The sequence below is a fragment of the Coloeus monedula genome (genome assembly GCF_965178545.1).
Source record: "Coloeus monedula genome assembly, chromosome: 14".
NCBI lineage: Eukaryota > Metazoa > Chordata > Aves > Passeriformes > Corvidae > Coloeus > Coloeus monedula.
This window is the reverse complement of record NC_138794.1, coordinates 18,929,797-18,952,565: the sequence shown is the minus strand read 5'-3', so window position 1 is coordinate 18,952,565 and position 22,769 is coordinate 18,929,797. Positions and strand designations below refer to the sequence as shown.

The 22,769-nt window shown below is 56.3% G+C and overlaps 1 protein-coding gene across 2 annotated transcripts; it reads right to left on the bottom strand.

Annotated features, from left to right (window-relative positions):
- Positions 1–1,085: 1,085 nt before the first annotated feature.
- LOC309578416 (tyrosine-protein phosphatase non-receptor type 9-like) lies at positions 1,086–22,457 on the bottom strand. Of its 2 annotated transcripts, XM_082291040.1 has the most exons (19): positions 22,298–22,457; positions 22,013–22,169; positions 21,071–21,175; positions 20,890–20,986; positions 19,929–20,026; positions 19,558–19,635; positions 18,399–18,479; positions 7,519–7,662; positions 6,987–7,076; positions 6,744–6,868; positions 6,042–6,147; positions 5,314–5,424; positions 4,774–5,102; positions 4,310–4,403; positions 4,133–4,202; positions 3,547–3,625; positions 3,158–3,308; positions 2,859–3,066; positions 1,086–2,591 (listed from the first exon to the last, which is right to left on the bottom strand). In XM_082291040.1, exons 1-19 carry the CDS (start codon positions 22,447–22,449, stop codon positions 2,365–2,367), a joined length of 2,502 nt encoding a protein of 833 aa, XP_082147166.1. In that variant the 5' UTR covers positions 22,450–22,457; the 3' UTR covers positions 1,086–2,364. The 2 variants fall into 2 exon arrangements, with proteins under 2 accessions (XP_082147166.1, XP_082147167.1); XM_082291041.1 differs by lacking the exons at positions 18,399–18,479; positions 19,558–19,635; positions 19,929–20,026; ... (2 more) ...; positions 22,013–22,169; positions 22,298–22,457 and adding an exon at positions 11,249–12,307.
- Positions 22,458–22,769: the final 312 nt, after the last annotated feature.

Here is a 22,769-nt window from a genome sequence, read left to right as displayed (position 1 = left end):
GGTGCCTGGAGGGAAACTCAAGGGCAGCCTGAGCAGCAGATCACACTGCCTGGGCTGCTCCAGGAGACAGCTGGGTGGAAAATGGTACCTGGAAGGACAGGACACTGCAGCTGAACCAGAACCACTCTGCAGGCAGGATGTGCACAGCTCCAGGGATGCTCTCAACACCCACCTCTCCTGCACTCCTGGGCAATGGGACATGCAGCCCTTCCAGATGAATTCCCTGCTGCTTCTGGTTCTTTTCCAGCCTTCCAGTGCTTGTGTCTGACCTCAGTTTGGCACAGCCAAGCCAGTCCACGCCCAGAGCACAAGGGAGAGCTTCTCCCCGTGCTAGTCCTAGAAAGACACTGGCATCCCTGACTCTTTTAGGCTCCAGCTGAGCAAACACAGGTGCTGCTCTTCACACCCACCAGCTGCCCTGCTCTGGGGCATGAGCTTTCTCGCTGGCTCTAGGGCTTCATTTGCACAAGCTGCCTTTTTTCTTCCCTCATCCCAAAGCCTCAGGCTGTGGCTGGTGCTCTGGGACTGGCATCACTTGCACCTGAAGGCACTGGGGCTGCCTGACAGCCCAGGAGTTCCACTTAATTTTTGTGCCCTACATGCCTGCTCAGAGGGGATCCAGAAGCACAGAGGCAATGCCTGCACCCCCAAATCATGCAGCAAAAGGCAGCAGCAGGCAGATACCATGGCCAGACAGGAGATTGATGTCCTGGGGCTTGTCAAGGCCCTGGGAAAAGAGGCAGAAGCTCAGAGCACGGTGGCTTGTGTCCTCCCTGGCTACGCCAGCCTATAGTGCTGCCTTCCCTCCTGACACTATCCTGCCTGCCCAGGAAAGCTTCTTGCAGCCTGGTTATCTGTCTCAGCCTCACCCAGGCCAGAAGAAGCCCTAAACACAGCCCTGTGCTCCTCAAAGTCCATGTGTAGCCAGGGATGGGGCCAACTCGTTTTCAGAGATCACAGCCTGTACAAAGCCCTAAATTCCCTCCTTCTTCTGTCCTACCCAATGCCCCCACGACAGCAAAGAGGACTGGTCACTGGTGGTATATTTATATATCGATACAAATAAAACCAAAACAACTCCCAAAAAAGTAACGACAACAAAAAGGTTTCTCTGAGAGCAAAATAGGAACATTTACAAATACTTCTGGCTCTGGCTTGGATCAAGTTAATGTTAAATACAAAAAAAAAAAAACAACAAAACAACACAAAAAAAACCCAAAAGAAAACAAAACAAAAACTCCCAAACCCATGCCCCCCTCCCCCAAGATTATAAAAAAATAAGAATATACACATTCAAAGAGCTTATTACAGTATAAAGTTGGGGAGGCCCAGGCAGTGGTGGGGGCTGGGGCCGGGGCAGAGGCTCGTTGCCTCTCCAGGGTTTGGAGTTTATTCTTGCTCAGCGCTTTCCCAGCCCATGACTCAACTCAGGGCTGGGCCTGCGGGTTCCCAGTGGCAGCCTGGGAAAGCCGGGCAACCTGGAGAGCCGGTCGGTCCCCATGTCCCCATCACCTCGTACCTAGTGACTCCCACAGCGGCACCCAAGGGGCAGGGGATGCCTGTGAGCTCAGCACCCCTCGGACAACACAATCCTCCAGATCCTCCCATGAGCAGAGCTGCTATCTCCATGGGGAAGATGAGACAAAGAAACAGGGAGGACACCATCAAGTATCCTTGTGCCTCCAGTGGGACGGGCACAGGAGGGGATACCGGGTCCCAGTGCTGCCCATGAGGAGAAATAAGGGGAAGGGGAAAGACAAGACAGAGCCAGGACCAAACTCACCGCTCCAGAGATCACAGCAGTGAGGTGGCAGGACAGCAGGGACCCTTGGGAGCTGCTAAAGGGGAGGTTGTATATATGTATCTATATAATAGCTGGGGGGTCACAGCGGGGGTATATTATATACACACATACATACAGACACACAGATGGAGCGTCAGGCGAGACCGAAGCATGTGCCTCCTCCTCAGCCCCAGAACTGGGAATATATTCCCTAGGACTTCGCAAAGCCCCTCTCTAGGTACATCTTAGGTGGTCCCAACAACAACAAAAAAAAAACCAAAAAACAAACAAAATCCCCCCCCCCCCCCCCAAAAATTCCAACAACTTGAAGAGAAGACAAACCACCTCCCCAACCAACCAAACCCAACCGAAACACGACGGGGAGGAGTGAGAGCCCCTTCCCGTGCCAGTGAGTGGCAGCCACCATTTGGGTTGAATAAGGCACAGTTCCATAGCAGTGCTGACAGCTGAGGTGCTCCGGCACCGCTGCTCCCATGGCTCTGCTGAGTCCTGGCAGGCACCAAGGCGGCTCAGGCAGCCCCCGAGAATGGGCAGGGGGGTCTGCAGGGAGGCAGCAGGTTTCAGTGCCCTGGCGAGCTCTTCTCCTGGGCGGCCCGGCTGTGGTTGGTGAGCAGCAGGCCCTCACGCTGGGCGTGCTCGAGGACGGCAGTGTAGCAGAAATAATACTGCTCGGGGGTCTGGATGCTGAAGGCGCGCTGGGTCCGCATGCGCAGCACCGTCTGGTAGATGTTCAGAGTGCCCACGTCCTGCAGCTGCGACAGGCAGATGTCCAGCGCGCAGAAGGTACCTAGGGACAACGATGGGGATGGCATTAGACAGCAAATGGCACCATCGCTGCTCCTTGTGAGAGCCGGAGTGGTGGTGCTCAGCCCCCCACCAATCTCCCACAGGCATCTGGGGACTTTTCCCAGGTCTGATAGTTGTGGGAAGTCCTGAGGACATGTGTCTCAGGTCAACCAGCTTGCAAACACACAGTGGGTCCCCGGGATGGAAATGCCCCAGAGAAGCTGGGCTTGTCACCCCACCACCCTAAAACCTCCCCCCTGCCCATTACCTGTCCTGCCAATGCCAGCGCTACAGTGCACCACGACTGGGGGTCCCCCAGGGTGACCCTTGAAGCGAGGTCCCAGGGCACTGACAGCCACCCTCTGCTGCTGCTTCACGGCCCCCAAAAAGTCAATAAGAGTGGCGGCAGAAGAGGGGACGCCATAATCTGGCCAGCTCAGGTACTGGAAGTGGGACACCAGCCGCCGCTCCCTGGTCTGGGAAAAGCAGAGGGGTTAGACCCTCTTTCGTCCTCTGACCCCTGGTGCCCCCATATCATTCCCCTACCAGGCAGCTGTGGCCACGCACCTCTGAGCTGTGGATCTCCAGGATGGTTTTCTTGTAATGGTTGAGGTTTTCTACACCCAGGTTGGTGATGGTGAGGGCCCCAAAGCACACCTGCAAATCCTTCTCCAGGGGCCAGTACTGGCCACACTTCCTCCTGCCTCCTTCCTCCAGCCTGGGAGCAGGACAAGGACAGGCAGGTAATGTCCTCCTTGCCCTGCCTGGGACATCTCCCATGCCACCCAGCCTTGGTCCTTTGGGGACCCCGCAGGGACCAAACAGTCTGTCCTTGACCCAATGTTCCCCCTCTGTGGGGCTCTGGCTGGCACCACTGCTGCAGGATCACTGCACCAAGCCCAAAAATGCTCACTTTGCACAGAAAAAGAGGGCTGTGTCCCTCCATGAGCGCTCACCGGGTTGTCATCACGATCACCAGGACGTTCTGCTCCCACACCATGCGCCAGAAGTCACCGTAGGTGTTTTCCAGAGGCCCTGTAGGGACAACCCAGACATCAGTCCAAAACCTCATGGATTTGGGCAACCCCTTTCCCAGCTGCATTCACCAGGCCCCCATCACCCCCACAGGGAACCTCAGCCCCTTCCTGTAGCGGCTGACCCTGGTGTGGATCCACGAACACCACCCAGAGTTGTCACTGCCTGCTGCCCCCAGCACCAAGTCCCTATGGCTCAGCGCTGATCCCGCCTCTCTGCTCATCCCTGGGCAGATGGGGAAAATCCAGAGCTGGGATAGGGGCAGGGAGAGGGCTGCTATCGTGGATGAAGATAGATTCCCTTGCTCTCTCCCAGGAAAAACTTCAGTCCACTAGCTGGAGACTGGGAAGGGAATAAATACACCCAGGGAGGAGTAAATACACCCTGAGAGAAGGGGGACCTGCTGGGCAGTGCCCTGCTCCCTATGCCAGTGGCTGACACTGGGCAGAGAGGTGGAACCCATGGGTGCATCAGGAGCAGAACAACCCCTTGTTGGCTCAGCCATACCCTGAGTGCCAATGTAAGCGTTCCTCTGCTTGTAGCCATCCATGAAGCTCGCGTTGATGTAGTCAGTCAGCTGCAGGGAGAAAAGCACGGATGAGGTAAGGCCTCCAGAACCCTGTGTCTGGGACAGCTGCGCCAGCTTTGCACAGGACTGTGAGTTTCCATCCTGGGCTGGCTCACCTCCGGGCGGCTGTACGGCTTCGCCAGCTTGACACGGGTTTGGTCCAGGCAGGGCACGTCCCCGTACCGGTTCTTGTCCTGGTTGTAGGGTGCCCTGGGAGGCAGAGCAGAGGGAAGCAGGGATGTATTCCAGGCAAGGCAAAGGCAGCACTCCTCCCTCTGTGCAAGCCTCTGGGGCCCGTAGCCTGGGCTCTGCTGCCATCACCTGGCCAAAGCCTCGGGAAGCAGAGCCCCGGCCAGGTCCCGCTCCCTGCTGTCCTCTGCAGCTCCTTTCTATCTCCAGAGGCTGCAGGACTCACTAAGGGGGCTCATGCCATCCCTAGGCCGGGGTTCTCTGTTGCTAACCCCAAGCACCACACCCTGAAGAGGCCGATGGACCACCATCCAGCAGCAGAAGCGTGGGGAGGGGGAGCACCCAGCTTTTTGGGGTGAGAGGGGCACCTGGCTCCCTCCCACTGACTCACAAAGAGCAGACGAAGGTGCCGGCCGGGCTCCTGCGCCGAATGTCTTCGTACTCCTCGTAGATGCCACGTTTCTGCTTGTGGCTGACGTGATCCAGCAGCTCCTGGAGGGTGACGGACTTGGGCCCGGGGACATGGACAGAGCCGTTATCTTTGGGGGCCGCCAGCGGCACCAGGATGAGCTCGTCCAGGGGGTCGGGGTGCCCGTTCTGCTGGGGCAGGAACCGGCAATTCCAGCTCAGGGGGTCCAGTTTGAGGGACCCTCCAAGGTACTCGGGGAGGCATTCCCGGGGCAGGTGTTCCTTCAGCTCTGACATCTTCACCATCTGCACCTGTGAGAGGAAGAGGAAAGGCAGGGGTGACTCCAAGAAGGCTGGAGAGGATTGGCTGGGGATGGGGACAGGGATGCCAAAGGTCTGGTGCTCAGCAGCTTCCAGCAGATGGGGCTGAACGGCACAAACTGCTTCCACCACCCTGTCCCAAAGGGAAAGCAGCCTCAGCCCTGCCCACCGAGGGTCCCGTGCCAGGAGGGTCCCCACTCACCCGCTCCCGCAGCTTCTCCTTCAGCAGCAGGCTGATGATGGAGTAGGGCACGCGGAACCACATGGGTGCTCCCACAATGAAAACCTTCTTGAGCCGAGCTGGGAAGGCACCCTGTGGGCATGAGGAGGGGGTCAGATCCACTCTGCTGTGGCAGGGGACATATCCCAGCAGAGGTGACAAGCAGCAAAGGGACCCCATGATGGCAATGCTCCATCTGAAGTGTGCCTTGCACGCTCACAGCTGTGCTTGTTTTTATGAGTCGATAATGAAACAAATTACTTCCTTGGAATTAGGTAGGCAGAGGGTTTGGCTCCGTGGGGGAGAGGTGAAGATGGGAACTGGGATTATGCAAAGAACACACCCAGGCCAGTATTTACTGTTACTGCTTTTTTTTCCGGAGAAGGGAGGAGGCACCAAATGCCAGCACGATTAAAAAATAATTTGCATCTGTTTTCCCAAAAGCACTGCCAGCAGCTGTGAGAGGAATCCAGCCTGGGGACAGCTGATCCCTCCCGCCCGCGCGACACCGCAGCCACAGCCAGGTCCAGCCTGGCAAGCTGCCAGCATCTTCCCGAGGTCCTGCAGGGCTGGAGCTGGTGCTCCTCGGCTGAGACGTGGTCAGTGTGGTCTGGGGTGAAAATTGATGCCAAAACCACAGAACTTTGGGTTCTTGGTGAGCAAGTGGCTCACACACTGTCCCCAGACACCAGTTAACCCCCAGGCACCACCTTGAGCAGATTGAGGATCTTCTTGCTGAGGTCCAGCTCGAAGTTGGTGTACTGTGACCCTGCCATGTCATAGATGAACACCAGCCCATTCCTTTGCGTCTCAAAGCTGAGAGGGAGAAAAGAACAATGTCAACCCCACAACATGCAACCACTTGGCTCATGCATCAGCAGCTCTGCCCCACACTGACTCCCAAAAATCCCTTCCCATGCTTCCAGAAGGACTCACAGACCCAAACCTTGCTTCTGCACTTCCCAGCTGCTCCACCACCTCTTCCTACAACCCTCATTTAAGCCTGACTTGAGCCTTAAGCCTGCCTCAGCAGCATCACCCGTGATGGGTAAGGTCAAAACCAGAAAGAACCCAGCAGGATAAATGGCAGGGGAATGTCCCGGGTTTATATTTTTGGCAGGGCTCACGTTACGTCTGGCTGATGGTGGGGCTGCCTCCTCCCCAGCCAAAGCCTGCAGGAATCTGGGGCTTTGCTAAACTGAACCCAGGGCGTGGACAGGGCAAAGCTGCAAAATGCCTGGTTCAGGGCTTGGGGATTTTGTTCCCCTGCTGAACAACCCCATAAGGAGGACAGGTTGATATTCAAAGCAGGGAATTTCAAGCCATGGGGACCAGTGACCTCCCTGGGAGGGAAGGGGCTCCCTGGGAGCCCTACAGTGTGAGACAGGGTACCTCTGCAGAGGCAGGCTCACCTCTCCACAGCTCGGTCCAGCAAGTAGAAGAGTGCCTGGAGCACCACATGCTGCACACTCTTGCTGGGGTGGTGCAGCTTGGCTGTGAACAGGGCGATGGAGGCTCCTGAGGGGTCCCGCACACTCTGCCGAGGGAACAGGGTCAGGCTCCCGCAGCACCCATGCGGAGCAGAGCTGGGATAAGCCACCCAGCTGGGATAAGCCACCCAGCTGGGATAACTCAGCGGGGAACACTCCACCTACCAGAATGGTGAACTTCCCGCTGAGTAGCTCTGAGCGCAGCGGCTCCTCATGCGGCTTCAGCTTCACAATTCCCTCCTTCAGCCGTGTCTCCTGCGGGCAGGGAGGGGAGTGACAGGGGGCACAGGCATGGCCCACCTCTGCTCCATGGGGCACCCAGCCATCCGAGGGCATCTCCCTCCATGGGATCATTTTCCAGCACCCCCCCCAGGTAACAGGTAGAGCAGCTTTGCAACACCAGGTTGGAAAAGGCATGCATGGATCTATATCCTTAATATATAGGGAAATGCTCTGTGGGCAGCACACACCAGCCAGGAGGGCACCCCATGAGCTGCTCCAGAGGACGGAAAAGGATTGGGATCAACGAGATCTCCATGGCAACCCGCCTTGGCTGAAAAAGGATTTTCCAGCTGGATAAAACTTGTAAGGGAGAGAGAAAAAGAAAAAAGAGCAGGGGGAGGGTGGTCCTAGGGAGCAGGGATCTCCCGCAGAGCAGGAAGCCCTTTGGCTGGGGGGTTCCGGCCCCCTCACTTACCCGGTAGGAGTGGAAGAGCTCAATGGCCCGCAGGACATCGAACTTGCGGGCCATGAGGAACTTGACAGCCACATTCCAGGAGAGCGGGGACACATTGTACTGGCCTGTCCACTTGTTGATCTCCTCCAGGAACTGCTTGGTTGCCTGTGGGAGAGATCAGGGGTGCGTGGTGAGACAGGGTGAGAGGAAGAGGAGGAGGAGGAGGACTGCCCGAGGAACATCCCTGGTCATTGTTGAAGCTACAGTCCTCAACAGACAAGGCAGCCTCTCGGGGTGAAGCAGGAAGCTCCACTACAAAAGGGGTAAGGGCAGCGGCAATGGAGACGGCAGAAATGCCACATGGGGAAGGGAGCAAGGGGTGGGAAAAACGGAAGCTGGGGGACACCTATGGAAGGGAATAGGGGAACAAAAGGAGAATTTTACAGGCAACAAACTACTATTCAGACACAGCATCCCCAGCACAGCCCCATCAGCTGGCAGCGGCCTCTGGGGGCTGCAGCTCCACCATGGAGCAGCGAACTTGGCTGTGGGAACACAGGCAATGAACATGGAGGCCTGATGCTTCGACCTGCTACAGCACACGGATCAGCTCGCCCAGTAACACCAGTTTCACACATACATGGAAGACCAGGAGGGTCTTCTGCTGCGGATTGATCCCCTGTCCCACACAGGAACCCCAAGAGAGACGGGGCAGCACAGCCCAGCCTTCCACCACATCCTGCTCAAAGGATGCAGGCAGGATGGAGGGAGACACCAGAATGCCTTGCTCCCACCCAGGCACACGGCAAAACGAAACAGCTTCCATCCTCCCTAGAGTGGAGGATGGCAATGCTGTCCGAGGAGGAGGAGGGACAGGGAATGCTGAAGGCTGGCTCTGGGAGCAGGGAGCACAGGCAGGCGGCGGTGTAGGATGTCAGGCAGCGGCACGAAGTTACTGGGAGCTATTCAGAGTTACTGGGAGCTACTGAGCCAGAAAAGCTTGTCGGTGTTAATGACTTCCGACAGGAGGAAGCGAAGGGCCGGGGTTTATCGGCAGTGCGAGGCTCGGCAGGGACATTGAGCCCCTCTCACGGGATGAGCCAAAGGAGCCCGGCTCATCCCAGGGGTCTCTTTCCCAGTGCACTGCAGCCAGGAGTTCTCTAACTTGGTCCCAGAGTCGCAGAAAGCAGCCAGATAAGCACCACAGGAAAATAAATGGAGCAATACAGGAACCGTCTTCAGCCTTAACACAGCACACATCCACACATATAGGAATATATCCTATCCATAAACATATCCTATCCAATATATCCTGGGCACACCTCCACTATGCCAGGGCATAACCCCGAGGTGCCCAAAATCCAGGGCTGCAGATGCAAACCCAAAATAACAGTGAAGATAATCCTTCCCCAGCACGTGCAGGATGGTCCACATATGGGAGTGAGCACCAGGCACAACTCCCACTGCCCTCAGACAGTGACCAGAGCCGACACCACAGCCTGAGATGGCAACGATACCCTAAGATGGGAAGGGCGTTCCCAGATGATGGGAAGAGGAGCCTAAAGGGCACGATGGCAATGAGGAGAGGATGAAACCTGTGGCTCAGGTCTCCTTCCTCAACATCTAACCCGTCACACTTCACACAATCCTATTTCCAGCATCCATCACGAGGGATGACTGGCTTTTTGCAAGGGGAAGGTGCACAAGAACAAGCACTGGCTTTGCAGGCAGCTCAGCCATGAATTCCAGCTTTCCCTGGGAACAAAACCAAATTCCAAACTTACCAGTGCCACCATTCAACAGCAGGGAGCCAGGTGTTACGGGGCTGAGCATCAATGCCAGCCATAGCTCTGCCCACTTCGTGCACTCCACCGGGTCTCATCATCATTATTCCTAGCCCCAATTCCACATGGATTTATACAGGTGTCAACCCCAGCGGAGCAGGGATTGCTCCACGTGCCGAAAACAAAGCCCATGACCCAGAGCTGCAGCAAGAAGCCCTGTTTCGGCAGCACTGTGAGTGAAATTGTCCGTGGCCAGGCATTTGGAACAATGCTGGTCTTTGGAGTGCTGGCGTCATCCACGTCCCCGCTCTGCTGGAGCAGGGTGGTGACAAATCCACCGCTGTCGGAATCCAGGGGTTCTTCCAGCCCTCCTCCCCCAGGCAGCAAACCTACCCTCCTTCTTCAGTGTGGGGAAGTGGGGGATAAATCTGAGAAAATTGCAGCTGGGCTGAAAACCCTCAAGGAAAATTGGTTTGGCTCCTCGGGGATAGGCGAGGGAGGGAACTGCAGAGAGCCAGCAGAAGAGATGTCCCAAGGCTGGCCTAAGAGGAGAAGGGTGAATTTTCTCCTGGCTTGCTGTCGGTAACGGGAGAGTGGAGGAAATCTTGATGGTCCCGACAAGCATGAAGGGGTGGCAGGAAGGGCATGTTCCAGCCCAAACCACCACTTACCCACAAAAAGAAGGAAACTTCCATTATTTTGGCTTCCAAACCACCAAGAGCAGCACCAAAGGCAGCCTTCTCCACACCAGGCTGATGACCCAAACCTGGAGCCATTACTGCAAACATCTCTTCACCTTCTCCGTCCAATATTCCCACACAAACCAAACATCTCAGATCTCCCTCCTGGGACGCTGCTCCCCCTGCAAACCAGCCTTCCCTGTCACTGCAGGCTCTCCAAAAACCCTCCTTCTGGAAGCTTTGCCTCCTCCATGACACAGGAAAAACGCAAATCTCAGGCACCTGTGGGGACAGAGGGCAAGAACACTCCCCATTCCTTGAGATTTTATCACCCCGGAGAGAGCAGTACTGCTCCCAGAAGGAAAAAAGCCCGGTAGCTCTGCATTTGCTGAGCAGCAGCACAGGCTGCAGGAGGGACTTTTCCATGGAGGTTTTGAGAACACGGCATCTCCGTCCCAATCCTCCCAAACCTCCCTGTAGAAACGAAGCATTTTCAAAGGAGAAAACCAACCAGCCAACCAACGGGAAAACCGACCATTTTGGAACGAAAACAGGACCTTTTGCCTTCGCACTGCCGTCCTCAGCGCCACCAAGGTGGCCAATGTGACAGCCCGAGGGGGCAGAGGGAGCCCGGCAGCTTGCCCAGTCCCGCTCCCAGCTCCACATCCCCATCCAGAGGGAAGCCCAGAGGCCGCGAGTGGGCAAGCCTGGGGAAGAGGACAAAGGAGGGGACAGGCAGGGATTGCTCCGGCCACCCGAGGCGCCCCGGCCGGCTCCTGGGCCCCGTTCCCCGAGCCCAGCGACATCCTCCCGCGGTGACGCAAGGCCGGCGGAGGAAGCCGGGACGTCACGGGAGGCCTGGGGCGTGGGAAGCGCGTGCACACGCATCCCCACGCATCATCCCCACGCCAGCCTGCCCACGGCAGGGAGGCCTGCCAGCAGGGACACGCTGCTCTGGGGACGGGGGACCCACGCCCCAGCACCCGCGGCACGGGCCTTGCGAGGGCTCCTGGGGAGCGGGAAGGCTGGGGCGGGTTCCGTGGATGGGGGTTGTAGGGTGGGTGCTGCGTGGGTTGGGAGGCTGCGGGTTTGGCGGCTGCAAGGATGGGGGGCTGCGTGGGTGGTTGGGGTGGGGGGGGCTTCCCATCGGGAGAACGGCCTCACTGGGAAGAGACAGCCTTGCAACTGGGGGTAGCCAAAAAACGTTGGGAAAGGAGCGGTGGGGGGAAGGAACCCCCGGGGTCCTGCCCAGCCCGAACCGGGGAAGGGGAGCCCGGCGGGACCTACCTGCTCCTCCTCGGCGCTGAGCTCCGCGGCCATGCTGCGCGCCGCGCCGCGCCGGGCCGGGCCGGGCCGAGCCGAGCCGAGCCGGGCCGGTCTAGGCGGAGAGCGTCCCGGCGGAGCCCATCCCCGGCGCTGCGGGCACCGGCCCCTCCCGGCGGCGAGGGCGGCTCCGCCCCGGGGGCCCCGCCGAAAGTGCCGAGAAAATTAAAATGTAAAAAAAAAAAATTACAAAAAATTAAATATCTATATATGTGTGTGCGCGTATGTCTGAGCCCCCCGGGAAGTTTGGCTCGGCCCGGGAGCGCCGCTCGGCTGGGCCGGGCCGAGCCGAGCTCCCGCCCCGCTCCGCTCTGCCCCGGCGGGGGCGGCGGCAGGAAGCGCCCGCAGCCCCCGGTCCCTCCTCCCGTCCCCTCCCCGCGGCTCGGCCGACCCCGCAGGGCGGGCGGGGGACAGGAAGCCCTCCCCGGCGGGGGGGCGAGCGGGGGGCAGCAGCCGGGATGGGGCCGGAGGGGCCCGGTCCCCCCCTCCCCGCTCCGCGCCGGCTCCCCCAGCTCCGGTTCCGGCCGCGGCAGGCGGGAGCACCGCCGCTAAAATGGTGGCAGCATCCTCCTCCCTTTGCTGGTGCTGGATAAAATTCCCGGCAGCAGCATCCTCCCTTGCTGTTACTGGATAAAATTCCCGGCACAGCATTCTCCCTTGCCGGTATTCCAGCCTCGCAGCCTTCCCCCCCACGAGCAGGAGTCCAGGATTTCCAGGCGTCTCTTTCCACTCCCGCCTCTACGATCCCTAAGTTGCATTTCCCAGCTGAGCGCAGGTGTCAGCGCCTCGATGGAGAGTCCCGAAGCTCCTCCGGGAAGGAGCGGGGATCCCGGGAAGCACAGCAGCGGTCGCTCTAAAAAGCCAGGCCCTGGGACAAGGGGACATTTTGTTCAGCCGAGGAGCACTGCGCTGGCAGCGTGCCGGGAGCCGGAGCCTGTGCACCTAACTGGGAGAAAATGGAAGTAGGGCAAAGGGAAGGGGCTGAGCCCCGGCTAGATGAGGGCTCCAGACTGGCTCTGTCCCCCGGCGCCCCAGGCCAAGTCTCCAGGTCGAGCTGCCCGCTCAGCTCTCCTGCCCCAGGCCAAATTTCAGCCCCCGGTGGGGTGACCCCTCCAGTGGAGCGGCTGCCTGTTCCAACTGGGAGTGGGATCACACCCAGCAAACAGAACAGTCACGGCATCAAACTGCGCTGGCCCCTGCGACTTCCGTTTGACACCCTCTCTCCAAACACAGCCTTTCGTTCCCAACAGGAATTGTAACGCAAATATTTATTTCTCCAGCCCAGCTCGTGCTTTTAAAAGGGAAACTATGAGGCATCATCTGGAGCCGGCGGGAAGCTGCCGTCGCTTCCTTCTTGCTCTCCTCTATCAGAGCACACAGCCCCTCTTTGCCTGTATTTCCTGTCCTTCTCTCGGCTGGAGGACCTTGGAAGGCTGCTGGAGGGCAGTAACCTGAGCTGCAGCTTTCTCTGCCCTCAGGGATGCACAAATCTTCCATCCAGATGCCCACCTCCGGGTTTAATTGCCTGATGGAAGGAAAACTCTGCTGACAGGAGGCTGGATGCAGTTTCCTGCTCAGCGCTCTCCCTGCAGTTGTTTGCCAACCAAGGAGGCTGAAGGTGGGAGCCTCTGAGGGATGGGGACGTTAAGGCAGTCCAGGTGCTCATCCTCTTTCCCTGGGCTAGCTGCTTCACATGTTAAAACAGTAAATTAAGCAGATGTTTCAAAGAGACAGCTCCGAACACTGCGGGGCCAGGGTGCCACTTCCCTCCCGGGGAAGGGGAGTGGAGGGCAGCTCCCTCCCACAGCCAGGCCAGTTCCTGCTGCCCGCTGGTATCATCCATAGCGGCTGCACAGCCAGATGGTCGCACACAGCCCACACGCCCGGCAGCCTTTTTCTGGGAAACCAGGGGGTGCAAGGCCTTTTTCTGGGAAAAACAGGGGGGTGCAAGGGCAGGATACAAGTGCACCCGCTATCTGCAGGTGGCCATCCCCACTCTCAGTATCTCCTCCAGGGGTATTTCCATAGAGAGCTGACAGGAGAGTCCCCAGTGCTGCCTTGAGCCTGATCTCCCTCCTCCTTTTCATCCCCCTCTGGAAACCAACCTGGGGACAGTGAGAACAATCATTTCATCCCCCTAAAACCAGGGAGGGGGAGCAGCCGGTGCTTAAAAAGTGGGATTGGGCTGGGATGAGAAAGGCAGGACAAGAGACTGAAGTACCTTGATGTGCAGAGAATTAAACCCACACAAGCGTTTCCTCTGCTCCAGTCAGCACTGGAACCAATTTTTCAATCCCTATTTGGGAGGCACAGCACGCATCCACCCTTAGGTAGCAGGAAGACGCTCAAGAATTTGTCTTTCTGAGAAACCTTTTATTTGGCACGATCAATGGTAGCGTTTTTCAGAGTGAAACCATTCCTTCCTCCCCCCACTGAGAAAAGCCTTGAGGAGAGAGAGGCTTCTGCTGCACTTGCGCCGCACAAAGCCCTGTTCCGAGGCAGGTCCTGCTGCAACGCAAGGAAATTTAGATTTTTCCAAAAACGTGTGGGTGTGGAAAGTCCAGCCTTTGGATTTACAGCAGCTCACTGCAAACTTTTTATTAGTAACAACTTTCATCGAAAAGGCCTCAGAGAACAGCTGGATCAAAGGCTGAGAAGCCCCGATTTCCAGGGCTGGGAAGGTGGGGCTGCTGCAAGGGTCACAAGCAGCAGCTGCACCTCAGAGGTCCAAGCACTGTTCCTATGCTGGAGTTTTGCCAAGACTCTAACAGAAGCAGGGTCAGGAGCTGAACTGTATCCCTGCACTATGGGGACAGATCATTTCCCAGCACATGACTGCTATAGCCAAGAACCAGACAATCCTGTTAAGGCTTCACAGAAGTCCTGGCAAAAAATATGTAATAGCAACAAATACAAAAAATCCAGCAGCACTTAGGGCAAGATATTCTACTGTCATGCCCTTTAAACAAAGCCATCCTATCATTATTACTCTGCCCCCTCTCAGGAGCACGATGCACAGAGGGAAGCAGGGAACCTTTTCCCTGCTCCCTGCCCAGCTGGCCTGTCCCAGCAGCTTAACTCTCCATCTGGCTCGCTGCTCCATCCCAGCCCTCCAGAGACTTTTCTGGCTGAGGGGTGGACAAGTGTTCCAGCTCATAGTGTCCGTTCCTCGTGGCCACTTCGCCGCTCGGGTGGCCCTTTTCCGCCGCCAGCTTTTTACTCCTCTTGCTCTCGATGATCTGCTGGAGCTGCCGCCCGGCGTAGTCCGGCTTGGCCGTGAGCACGGTGGTGGGCACAGTGAGCCCCAGGATTTCGGGGACCATGTAGGGCCGGAGCCAGCCCACCAGTGGGGTGCTGCCGGGGGTGTAGTGGGTTTGCTTGTGGTAGAAGAGCAGCCCATCAACCTGTGGGCAGGAGAGAGAATGAATGAAAGGGCAGAGCTGAAGCTCCTGTAGGTGAATGACCAGGCACCAGACAACGGCTCTGCTCTCTGTTTGCAGGCCAAAACCACCAGCTGGATCATTTTTCCTCAAGCAGTGCAATAAATAGCGGAAGGGAAAGAAGAAACCTGCAGAGCTCCTGAAAGATCAGCGACTCCCAGATGGCTTTAAATTGTCAAAGGCAAACAAGTCCAGCCCAGTGTCGGCACAGAACAGTGTCCTCTGGATGCTTTCATCCCATTCTGCAGAAAAGCCAGCGGGTTTCTGAATAAGGCAGCCCACTTTACTGGATTAGGGTTATTTTAAATAATACATTTGGAAAGTAATTAGTCCGAGTGTGTGACGCCAAGGAGCCCCGATTCCTAACAGCTCTTTCAGCTGGCTTATGCCAAAAAAATTCTTAATGTTTCTCAGGAGAGAACTTCTCCCAGCAATCAATGACAGTTAAGGGCACTCAGGACTTTAAAGGTTTAAGCCCTAACTCTTGTGCTACTATTTCCACACTCCACAGTGCTGCAGCTGGCTGACGTTTTCCCCACTTCCCCACTGTGCTCAGGGGTTCTCATCCCCCCCTTCTTCCCACGCCTCCCAGGGGTGTGCTCTGCGAGGTTGGATCCTGCTGTCAGGCTGACTAATGCTGGAGGTGGTGCTCCTCTTAGCTCAGCTTCACAAGCTCTTAAAAGGCCATTTGGCTACAAGGAAGAGTGGCTGAGTGGGCAGAAGAGAGGAGAACAAGAGCCCACCCCAGGATGAACTGCTCCCAGGCCCCTCCCTGATCCTACAGCCCCCAGGACAGACATCCTGGCTGAGCACAAAGCAGCATATATCCACTTCTGCTCCATGGATGCTAACCTCTGGCAGAGAGGGTAAAGCTTCTGGCACTATTCTGTCCATAATTTTCAGTCACTGCTAACATCTTGCAAAAGATCCCAGAAAAAGGGGGATTTCTGTGCTAGGAAAACATAAAACCAGAACAGTAAACATCATGATGAGCTTGTGCAACCCCTCTGGATATGTAAAGTTAAAAGCTTTTCCCTCACCCTGCCTCCTGGAAAGAACCAGATTCTGTAGTGCTCCAGTACATCCAGCCCATTCCTGTGGGTGCGTGGCACTTGATGAGCAACGGGGACTCTCCAGCACCCACAGGAATGTTTTGGTAAAGATCAGAGCCTGGAAAGGCCTTCCAGACCACTCCAAATATCTACCCCAAGCTAGAGAATTCAAAGGAGTTCAGCCTGGTGAAGTTAGGTCATGTTCTCCGTTCTCTGATTGAAGTGACTCCTATATTCCTTCCCGTTTATTTAATTTGTTGGCTGGGTCCCTACCCTGACTCACCACAGTGACAGTGGCCACATCAGAACAAGGACTGATGCTGTCCCTAAACGACTGAACCTGAGGAGAGACTGACCTGGCAGGATTTAACATTCCACAGCCACGCTTTCCAGATTTTAGGTGCTTAACAGTCCTCCCATTCCTTCCCATCGAGGTTTCTCAAAGGCTTTGGCTCCCCTGCCTTCGTGGAAAGCATGGTTTTACTCAGATCTGTGAGGACAGTAGCTCCCAAGATCCACTCCAAAACCCACCTGAAATTCAGAGCCAGTCAACTGATCCAAAGTCTACTGAACTCCAGGGAGTAAGATTCCACTGAATAGAGTGGATCAGGCCCTAGCTCTGAGGCTACAGATTAACTCTGAAGACCCAGATCTGAAAGCACTGACCCCCTCTGTGGCCACCACACACACACGAGATCCCTGTCAGGATCACCAGATGCTGGGTCCAGACCTAAAACCACCTGCTACCGTTCGTCCACAGTCAGGATGTATTTCACCTCCTGCAAAGTTTATTCTGTCCTGTGCCAGTGGTAGAAGGTGTTTTTGGGGATTTTTGGGCTCCCTCTTGTGACACACCACAGAGACGCACGGCTCCCTTCCTCCTGGTTCTTCCCGTGGTGTTTGGGCTGCCTTGAGCCAACTTGTATTTTGCTTCTTAGGGTCACACCCTGATATGACAGAGGGCCTGGGGGCAAATCACAGCTGGAGTCTGTTCAGCTCCATCTCCTGCTCCAGAGTTTCGAAACGGCCTCCTTTGTAACCCAGAAGTCTGCTGCTGTGACTGCAGAGGGCAAACACTCCTCAGCCTTTCCTCACGGGAGCAGATGCCTCGGGAAGGAATGAAAACTTTACTCAGGAAAGCCAGGAATGACTGTTTCTACGGAGGCACTCGGAGCACTTATTATTGAGCAAGCCAGCTGTAAAAAAGCTGGGAAGCCTCTTCAATCCGTGTTCAGAGAGGGTCTGGCAAGACCAGCGAGCGGTTGGGACTTTCCAACTTGTTCTGATGACTGTCCCGGCTTTTACGAGCAGAAGGCAAAGTCTGCCCTCACAGCCGAGTTAGTGCCCTTAACTTAAACCTACACCTATGTTAATGGCTAACTCGGGATGGGAGAGCACGAGAGACACCGTCACATCAACGTGGCTTTTGGCTTCGTGGGACAAGAAATCTCTGTGGAGGCTGTTCCTGACGTAGGGCTGAGACTGGGCGCTCCCAGGAACAGCTGCAGCCACTAGAGGAGCTTCTGGCTCACAGATGTTGTCACTGTCACTGGGTCGGAATGCCACTGCCTCCTCCATGCTCTTCCCTTGCTGTGACAAGCCAGCCAGGGCAGGCAAAAGCAGCCAGAGCTGATTCCATGAGGGCCTGCGACTCACTGCTCACAGCCACACGGAACTGAGCTTGGTGGCACATGGATTTGCCTGTCCTGCCCTTCCCCAAAGGTCAGAACAGCACAACAGCTGTGTCAGGGGAGGTTTAGAGTGGATATCAGGAAAAGGCTCTTCCCCCAGAGAGTGGCCAGGCACTGGAATAGGCTCCCCAGAGCAGTCGTCATAGCCCCAAGCTTGCCAGAGCTCAGGGAGCCTTTGGACAACACTCTCAGAATCCCAGGGTGGGATTCTTGAAGCTGTCCTGTGCAGGGCCAGGAGTTGGACTTTGATGCTACCAGCAGGTCCATCAGAATATTGTATGATTCTATGATTCTGCTTTTAAACCTGATGTAGCAAACGCAGGTGTCCTGTTCAGTCCTTTCTCTCACAGACAACTGCCCCCAGCTCCAGTACACCTCAGGCACCCATCATAAACACCCAACCCCCCCAGAAACCATTAGGATCTTACCACCACCCTTCTCCTTCCTCCCCACAAAACAGCCAGGTGCCTTGTCAGAAGCACCGACACCACGGAAACACACACAAGCCCACCCAGGGCAGTGGTCAGTACCAGTTTTGGCCCTGAAAAGGTCAGCTGTCCATCACACTGCTATGTGAGCCTGAGTTGTGCTGCTTCTGGAGGCAGCCTGAGTGTCCTCTCATCCCAAAAGGCTCTTTCAGACACTGCCAACTGCAGCAAGGGCAGCACAAACACAGGGAGTGCCATGGTTTAACTCTTGCTCGTTTGTGTGGTTGAATGAGGCTGTACCTGGTGACAAGGCAACGGATCAACCATGGGCAGAAAGGCATCCATCCCACACGCAGGAAACAGCAACTTGGCAAGCTTCCTGCAGCCTCAGGAGAGCAAATTCCCAAGGAGAGGGGATTCACTGGATCTCTCCCAGCACTGGCAGAGGTATGGCAGAGCTGTTGCTAAGGCTGGGGTCCAGGCCCCCACCTGTGTGTTCTCACCTCAAAGAGAAAGTCCGTAGCCAGCAGCTCACGCAGGCTGTCCGAGGAGCAGGGGAAGTTCTGCAGGCCCACAAATTTGTACTGAAAGAGTAAGAGAGGGTTAGAAGAGGCAACCATCTGGTCTACAGGAGAACAGGCTGCTGAATCCAGCACAGGTGTGTAGGCAGCTAAGAAGGAAGGATTCCTCCAGTGCAGGATCTGGCATAAGAGGGAAAGGGTGAGGAACAGCTCCCGCACACTCCTGACACCTTTTTTCCCAAGCACCTAAGACTGCAGGAAGGACTTTTCAGGAGACCTGACCCAGAGATGCTCTTCTAACCAAAATAGAAAATTATGACCTCCGGGCAGGATGCAAAGCAGACAGACGTCTGCTCCAGGCTGCTGGCTCAGCCAAGCCAATCTTTCCACCCAGGAAATGAAAGCTGAAACAACCCCCCCTTCATTAGGTAGTTATCTTCTGGATATTCCTGTTGGAGTCAGGACAGGATGTTCTCTGAACACAGACACCCTCATTGCAGTCAGCCCCATTTATCACTGAGATGCTCAGCTCACAGGAGCTGCTCTGCTTGGCCATGTCTGAGCAGACAAATCTCTCATGTCTGTGCCCAAAAATCACATTCCAAGCTGCTGTGGGTTCTAGGTCTGACCCCCATGCGCAAGTCTTCAAAGGAAGAGTTTTTATCCTGGCTCAGCAGGAACTCTGGGTGGCAATCCAGCATTCATGCCGACAACTTCAATGATCAGTTTAAACAGAGGGAAGGCTTAAAGCTTTACAAACCCACAAGACTGCAAGAATAAACCCCATTGTAGTCAGGCTGCCAACCAACGCTGCTCCTGAAGAAACCACACTGGTTTTCCATTCCATTACAAGGGAAAGCTAAAAACAGCATGGAAGTTAGCTGATACCCTGCAGTGTGATCTCCCTCAGCACTTTGGATGGGGGAAAAAACCCCCACTGAACTCATTTACAATATGCAGTGGTTCTATTTACATCCTGACCACGGCATCCCATTTCATCAGATGTACACTTTGAAGCCTGATCTGTGAGGGGAAAGAAAAAAAAAAGAAAAAAAGCTTCCGCTTGTGAAAGAAACTGCTGAAGCCTGCTGAACAGGAGTGCTTACCCCCCCAGCCTCCTCCTCAGTACAAAAGGACTTACCGGATTAATTCTGCTTTTCTCTCCCAGCCCTTCCTCCTCTTGGATTTTTGAGGAGAGCCAGAAGAATCTGAAGTCAGTCTGTGAAAGGAGGCAGAGTTAGTGAGCATTCACCACAAATCACCTGACAGCATCTGCTGAGTGTCTTTGTTCTGCTGCACTCACTGGGAGATTTACAGACTCGACTTCACCTGCAGCACCAGCACCCCAAACCCTGCTACTCCCCCCCAAAACACGTACACAGTTATCCAGCAGCCCTAAAGCTGTAAAGATGCTGGTGCTTAGGAGAAATATCCACCTTTTGCAGAGTGAGCTACATGCAGTGCTGGAGCAATGCAGCTCAGGGAACAACAGGGAAGGCAGGGACTCGGTACCTGGCAGTCATAAACAGGGTGTCCTCTCCAGCACATCACGTCCAGGATATAGTAGGTCTGCTTGGCCTCATTGTAGATGCAGTCCAGGATGCTGTACACTGCACACACAAACACAGGGAGGTCCACACCTGCTCCAAACACTGCCCAACCCAGCTGGCAAATGCCAGGTTACAGCTCTCTGACATCAATCCTGCCCTGATGTGAGACTGCAGCATGCAGAGGGATCCCCTTCTGCCAACAGAAACGGCAACCACAAAAAGCCTTGAGCTTGAGGAACCCCAAGAGGCTGCAAAGGGACCAGTCAGAGGCACAGCAAGCAAAGCCATGTTTCAGAAAATGGCATTTGCCAGACAATAAGCCTCTTTTTTCAGGGCAAAAAATATTAATTCCAAGAGGTATTAAGGAAGATGACACCATACAGAGGCCTCTGTTAGAGGACAGAGAGGATGTTGGGGTTTAAGAGTGTCAGTCAAGCAGGCAGCTTATTAAAAGATGTGGCAGGACAAGGAGCAATGGTTTTAAACTGGAAAAGGGCAATTTGAGATTATATGTTAGGAACTCTTTCCTGTGAGGGTGCTGAGGCCTGGCACAGGTTGCCCAGAGAAGCTGTGGCTGCCCCATCCCTGGAAGTGTCCAAGGCCAGGTTGGACAGGGTTTGGAGCAATCTGGTTTAGGGGAAGGTTCCCTAACAGTGGAACAAGATGAGCTTTAAGGTCTCTTCCAACCGAAACCATTTGGGGATTCTATGTGCTTGCCTAGCATAAAGGCATTTGATATTGTTTCCATCTAGTTATCTCCAGAGATACAGAAACAGGCCTGAAGCTGACCACCCCCAGCACAAAAAAGGGGCATAGCTGCAGGACTTGGGGGAGCTGGAGGAACAGCACTGGGCCTGCAGCACACATACTCCCAGGGAGAAGCAGGCAGCTCCCCTCTCTCTATCCCAAATGCCTCCTCACACCTTTGTCACTGGTTGAGTTGTGCCGGTTTCCCCCCGGCAGCAGGGACGGGAACCTGTTGACACAGAAGCCACTCTTGGTGTAAGCTGCTGTTGTGCCCTGTGAGGAGAAAAGGAGAGAAAAAAACACAGTCAAGCCAGTTTTATGTTGGCTGGGAATGAGCACAGGTCCTTTAGAACTTACCCTGGAGGCCACGACGAGAGCCCTTTTCCCGACGGGACACACCACCACAAGCCACTCCTGCTCCAGATCTGAGGGGACATCCACCAGCCACTCTGACAGCATCAGCTATGGAGCATCCAGGGACAAGAACCAGTCAGTAACAGCTCTCCTGAAGTTATGGACAACAAACAGCTCAAGGATAAAGCAAGGAGGTTTTGACTTTGCTTTGACAACTACACTGGGTGCTTTAGAGGCAGCTGGCACTGCTTGTCACCCCCAAAAGGGCTCCTTCCCTCCCTCTAATGAAGTCCAACCTGCCTAACACAGTCTTCCCCAAGTCCTTCTCTTGCTTCCCAGCTGCTGACTGAGCTTCATACCACAGCACAGGGCTCACAGCCCTTGATTGGGCACACCACACCTTGGCCCCCATTGCAGCACTTTATTTTTAAAAACATAGCAGGGCTTAGAGATCCCAAAATATTAGGAGTAAAGAGCCTGGACAAGTCGACCTCTTCAGAAGTTGCCTAAGTGGCTGTGTGTTATCTAGGACCGATACACACCGAGGCTGATAAAAGCCAGCCGAGTTTGCCCTTCCTTCCTTTCCAAACACAGGGAAAGACAGAAATCTTTAGCTGAATGCTGCCTATCAGGGTACTCATGCTGCTAGCTGAGCTGAAATCTCCCGAAGTGGGGAACACGGGGATGCCAGGTTGATGGCTGGAATCAGTGACCTTCGAGGTCCTTTCCAAAGTAAGTGATTCTACAGCACACAGGCATCCCATCTCCACCTGTTTTCCATTCGAACTCAGCATGCTTTGGAGGTGAACTAAACACAGTTTCTCTGTGAGCACTAAGCCGGGCAGGACACACTCCCCTCAGCCCCCAAATGGCCATCACCATGGCCTCAAACCACCCCACATCCCTGCCCCACACCTCGCCACGGGGACACAGATGGCTCCTCACCTGATTGGCGTAGCGCTTGGGCAGCTTTTTGCCAGCATCCACGTCCATCGCCTCTTCCTCCGCATCTTCCCCTTCTCTGTCCTCGTCCTCGCTCTCCACCCCTGCCCAGTCGTCCTCCGCCAGCCTCCTGGCATGGTTCACGTAGTCCAGCCGCCTCCTGGGGTCGAGGAAACAACCCGGTGGGGAAGCAGGTCACCCACGGCACCCCGCACACCCAGCCCGGGCCGCTCCCCACAGGCGCCCCGCGCTCCCTGGCCGGCGGCGCCCGCCCGCTGCCGCGCTCACTCTCTCTGGATGCGGAGGAGGCGCTGCCGGCGCTCGGCCTGCCCGGGGCCGCCGCGGGGCTTGTAGGCGGCCAGACGGGGATGCGGCGCGGCAGGGCTGCAAGGCCCCGCCAGCCCCACGCCCGCCGCCAGCGCCGCGCTCAGCTCCTCCATGGCAACCCCGCGGCCCGACGCGCTTCCGCCCGCGCCGCCGCGCAGCCCGCAGCGCCACCGCGCGGCGCGGAGGCCCCGCGCCCCCCCCGCAGCCCGCTCGTCCCGTGCCTCAGTTTCCCCCGCGCCCGGGCACCGGGACGGGGCGCTGCGCGCCGGGAGCGGGCACAGGCGAGGGGGGACATCCCGGCAGGGACGCGCGAGCAGCCGCAGCCCCCGCGGGCGGGGATTCGTGCCCCGGGGGCCGGCTGCCTGCAGAGGGCAGCGTGCGGCTGGCCGGGCCGGGCCGGGCCGCTCCCCGCCGCGAACCGGGCGGCGGAGCG